This window comes from Syngnathus floridae, chromosome 15 (genome assembly GCF_059516105.1).
Source record: "Syngnathus floridae isolate MCC-2025c chromosome 15, RoL_Sflo_1.0, whole genome shotgun sequence".
NCBI classification, from domain to species: domain Eukaryota; kingdom Metazoa; phylum Chordata; class Actinopteri; order Syngnathiformes; family Syngnathidae; genus Syngnathus; species Syngnathus floridae.
The window spans coordinates 941155-945972 of NC_142427.1; the positions used below are offsets into that span (position 1 = coordinate 941155).

The 4818-nt window shown below is 52.2% G+C and overlaps 1 protein-coding gene across 2 annotated transcripts; it reads right to left on the reverse strand.

Moving 5' to 3' along the window:
• Positions 1 to 1959: 1959 nt before the first annotated feature.
• Positions 1960 to 2838, reverse strand: LOC148385833 (janus kinase and microtubule-interacting protein 3-like). 2 transcript variants are annotated; one of them, XR_015863267.1, is made up of 3 exons: positions 2731 to 2826; positions 2458 to 2520; positions 1960 to 2366 (listed from the first exon to the last, which is right to left on the reverse strand). XR_015863267.1 is itself a non-coding variant. In XM_088399648.1 (3 exons), the coding sequence occupies exons 1-3, from the start codon at positions 2797 to 2799 to the stop codon at positions 2246 to 2248; spliced, it is 258 nt and encodes an 85-aa protein (XP_088255774.1). In that variant the 5' UTR covers positions 2800 to 2838; the 3' UTR covers positions 1960 to 2245. The 2 variants fall into 2 exon arrangements, 1 of the variants encoding a protein (XP_088255774.1); XM_088399648.1 differs by having other exon boundaries at positions 1960 to 2371; positions 2731 to 2838.
• Between the last annotated feature and the right edge of the window lie 1980 nt (positions 2839 to 4818).

A 4818-nucleotide genomic window follows, 5' to 3' on the forward strand; every position in this document is an offset into this window, starting at 1 on the left:
TTCTTCTGCCCACTCCCTTTTAAACAAGTTAACTCTGCCCACGTCCATTGACGTCTTGTCTGCGTCACGTGACCACGACGTAGCGACGTCATATAGTAACCGCTGTTTTGATCAGTAGACTTAGTTATTATGCGTTGACATAATGGCGCACTGGTTAGCATGGCCACCTCTTAAGCATGATGTTGCGGGTTCGACGCCTGATCAATGTTAGCATGGAGTGAGCTGAAGTGCATGGCGCTGAAGATTTGAATCTTTGAAATGCGCTGAGGTCTGACATATCAGGCAGAATGGTTTGCCATCACGTTCAACAAAAAATAGAAACTTTCCCACTCTGATTAAAACGTCCTGTGTTCATCTACGTATTTTCGTTTTGCTGTGCATCTTTTCCCTGCCATTTCGAGAGCCCAATTGACACTCATAGTTTAAAGAAATGTGTTTGCCCATCCTACTTTGTGGAATTTCACCACATGCGCTTATGACCAAAATACCAAATTGAACTCAAGTGAAGCCAACACGCACAACCCCCCCCCCCCCACACACACACACACACACACACACAAATGTTGATATGAACATAAAAGAGCCGCATGCGGTTCGGGAGTTGCGGCTTGGCCAAACCTGTACTATACAACTTTATTTGTATAAAATTTTCACAACAGCTGTCACACAAACAAAGCGGGAAAAACCGAAGACGTGCGTGTTCCGCCCACGCTGGATTTATTTGCACCTTTGAAAAGACACCGTATTGCCGCAGATGTGGCAAAGAGTACTTTTGGGCATCTGAGACGGAAGGATGTCCAAAGCATCATGTCACCTGCTCTGGTAGGCATGGTGGTGGGACGTTGAGGTCAACCGCTTTGGGGTTGGCTGAATCTTTGATCGCAGGATGCCACACACTTGAAGACAGAAGCAGAAAAGCAGAGCTAAATGCAAAATGTACTCACCCGTGACTCCAATTTTTTTCCCCCCTGAAGAAACAGCTGGACGGGTGGCCCCGGCTGGCCAGTGGGACTCTTGTTATTCTGACCCTTTTTAGTGCGCGTTTGGGGCAACAACCGTTTTTTGTGGCGCTCTCTTCTGGTTCAAAAGTGCCCTGCATGTGAATTTGCTTTTCCTGCCTTCTGATTGGATGAGCGCCGGTGTGACGCGGTGCCTCTGTCACCGTGGCGGGGGGTATACGTTGGCATCGGAGCGTCTGCCAACGTCTGAGACCGGCTGGCAGTGTATCGGAGGTGTCGAGTGCGGTGCCGCTGGAGCTCACTCACCAGCTGGTGTTAGGGCCACAGAATGAAGGCCAAGGAGAAGAATAGAAAGAGAAACAGAAACTTCTCCTCCAATTGTTTGATTTGTCTCTTCTGAGCTTCGATGAATTCTTTCAGCTCTTTGTTCCTCTAGGACGGACAAATGGAAAGTGGCATTCAAAAGCCAGTAAGCGTGCAAGTAAGTGCCGGGCTGGCTTTGGGCCCTTACCTGTTGCGCGCTGTGCAGCAGATCCATTCTCTCTTGGAGGATGCAAGCGTCGCGCTCCCTCAACTCGCACATCAGGGCTCGCTTCCATTGGTCCACGGCGCTCCTAAGCTCTTCTCTCTGATCCGCCGTCAGCACGTCATTCACGCCAGCGTGGCTGGCTTTTTCGCCGTCCGTGGCGGGGCAGTCCCGCTGCGGTAGCGCCTCGTACAACATGGCCTCCAGCTCCAGGATCCTCTGGGCCGCAATCCTCGTCCATCAGTGGTCCGGCGGGAGATTTGAGGGAGGCTTACCTTATGAGCCTGGTCCATGGAACACTTCCTGAAGTCCAACTCTTCATCCAGGTAGCCCTTCTGCTTGCAGAACATAGAAGAGCCCAAAGGCACAGCGTCAACAAGCTTCTTTCAGCGCAAAGCCTTCCAAAAGTCACATTTGAGCCGCCGAGTCTCGTGGAGTGCGAACATAAGGAGTTCGACATACACTTACGGCGTTATAGCCCAGGATGTCCAGCTTCTTCATCAGATCACTGATGACGATGTCCGGGGGAAAGGCGCAAGGAGCAATGTAAGGTGTTCTGGGACCTCGGGTTAAGGTTAGGGTTGCGAGGGACGCCTTACGTACGCTCACGCCCTCGGCCTCGCAGTAGATCTGCAAAGGGCTGAGGCCGTCTGGGAAACGGACTTGCAGAAACTTCAAGACGGGGGAGCGCCACTCCCTCTCCTGAAAGGCAGAGGCATGCATCCGTCCGTCCGTCCGTCCGTCCGTCACATCTCTGGCCTCAACACGCTTGTGCGAGTCTTCCCACCTCCAGCTCCAGGATGCGGAACTCAAGCAGTTCGTTTTGGTCTCGGATATCCTGGATGTGCTCTTTCAGACGCGCTTCTTCCGCCTCCATCCGCCTGACCTGAAAAGACAGTCAGACCTCATCTGCGGGGCTTCCCGACGGGTGTGACGCCAAGCGACTCCGCCCAGCGCCTTTCTTTCCGTCACCTTTTCGGCCAACTGCTGATTGCTCTGACGCGGCAGCTGCTTCTCCTCCACCCACTTGACATTCTAGAAGAGACAAACGCGTGGACAGCTTTGGAATGTTGTGTCATTTTCATCCACAAATTCTTTGGTTGACTGGAAAATGACATTTGCTTTTCTCCGCATTTTCCCAGCCACATTCGGGGGGGGGGTTGGTCCAGTAATGCCAGACGAATGAGTGACTGAAGAATGTAGCTATTTTGTCTGAGAAAAAGGTGTGCTCATTGATGAGCTTACCTGTCCTTGTTGCTTCAGCGCTGACTCCAGATCTGCTACTCTGCTTTGATAGTGACCCATTTCTACCATCAGCTTTTCTCTGGTCTGAAAGGAGGAGGAGGGAGGCTCCTCCTCCTCCTTTCAGACCAGAGAACACCCGAGGCTGGGTGAGAACGGGGAGGCTGCGACCCGGCCGGGGGTTGCGGGAAGGGGCGCCACCTTGATCTCCTTCTCGGCGTCGTAGTCCCCTTCGCTGGTCTGGGCTAGCAGAGCGTAGGCTCGTTGCAGCGCTTGATATTCTTGCGTCAGCTGGCGGTAGCGAAGCTCCGCCTCTTCATGCACACACCAATGCAACACAGCACTAGTACCAGAATCAGTCAGACCGGCGACAAAGCACCCGCGACGCAAAGACGAGTCCGATTCCAGGCTGAAGAGGAATGTTTGGTGCCAATACGCTGGCAGAAATGGCGGGCTACCTCTTCGGGTTCCGTGTCGGGGGTTCTGTCGGTGTGAAAAGACAAGGACGATCCGTCCGAGTCCACCAACACGTCTTCGTCGTAGCCGTAAAATGTTTCGATGACCTGCGGGCGCGGAAGCAAACATCTCTCTGAACAAACTGAAGCGACACCTCACGATGAATCGACGAGAGGAACGATAGCGAGAAAAAGGCCATTTCATCTTGCGCAACACCAAGCAGCCGCAAACAAACAGACTCACCTTGCAGGACCTCACGCTTTGTTCCTCCTCAGAGATTCTCGACGTCGGTATCGTAGCAGCAAATCTCTCTCCTGTCGACACAAATAATCCGCCTTTGAGATTCTTTGGATGCAAAGGGAACGAACGGCTCCGGCGCAGAAACAAACGCGACTCACAATGACATTTCTGACATGAGCTCCTGTCTCCAGAGCCTGAAAAACACGTCACCGGCGATGATTGGAGGGACGCTCGTCTTTTCCAAAAGTGACAACTACAGGGTGTGTCAGGGTTTTCCAGATTATCTTTATCGTATCATTATGTTGCTTTGACTTTGACTGCAACCTGTAATAAATAATATTATTTATCCCTTATTTATCCCTATCGCTTATCCCTTCCTACACAAAGTCGTAAAACACCCCTTGCTATGTTTTGACTAGAGGTCAAGGGCTTCCTCTATTCAATCCACTCTTACACCCACCCTGTTTCTCTTAATTAAAATGCTCGTGCAGGAGCCGAGAGTCAGACTTCATTCGTACAACGGATGGACTCTCCACCTGCAGGTGTCCAAAAGAACTTACTTGTCTCCCGTGTGGTTCTTGCAAAATAAGTTGGAGCGAGCGCAACTCTAACAGGGTGCATTTTGCCACTAGCTGCCTACGGACAATGATGTCGCGCTCGCGGCTCATGGTTGACGGGCTGAGCAGCCGGGCAAGTCCGTCGTTTTCAGCGCACAGCGAGTGGCAAAGGCGCTGACAAAACGGGAGCTTTGAGCTGCTGAAAACGGCAAAACAAGTCTAAAGCGTGTTCAAACGCGTGCGCACAATGCTCCTGCTTGAAAGGTCGGAATTTAAGGGGCCAATTTTTTGGATGGCGGCCGCCGGCCAAGCTTTGGACGGAAAAGGTTTCCTGGCGACAGCGAGCGAGCGTGGCGCTGCCGTACGTGCACCGAGTCGCCTGCCTGAAGACCTTGGACAAGTCGTCGATGATGTGCCGCTGCTCCACAACTTGAAGGAACTCCATTTCACCGTCCTGCTGGCCGCAACCGCGGTCCAGGTCATTGAGCGAACTAGGCCTTCTCTGTGGAACACAAATGCAGTGGACTCTGTTGGCACGCCGCCGTTGTCCGCGTCGACTTACCAAGCTTGCCATCTCCTCGTTCTCCTGGGTGACAAAGCGCACTTTGTTTTCAAGGCGACACAGCACCAGCGAGAGTTCTTCATTCTTCCTGCTCAGGCGTTTGTTTTTGTACAGGAGTGGCAGAAACTGGCTTTCTGTTTCTCTCAGTCGCTTTAGCTGCAAGCATGAAGTGCGGGATGTGAAAGACGCACAACACGCGGGCCAGAACGTATCCATTCCTTTTGCATCGGTTTGAACGGAATCGTGGCTTTGGCTCCCAATAAAAGACATCTACCA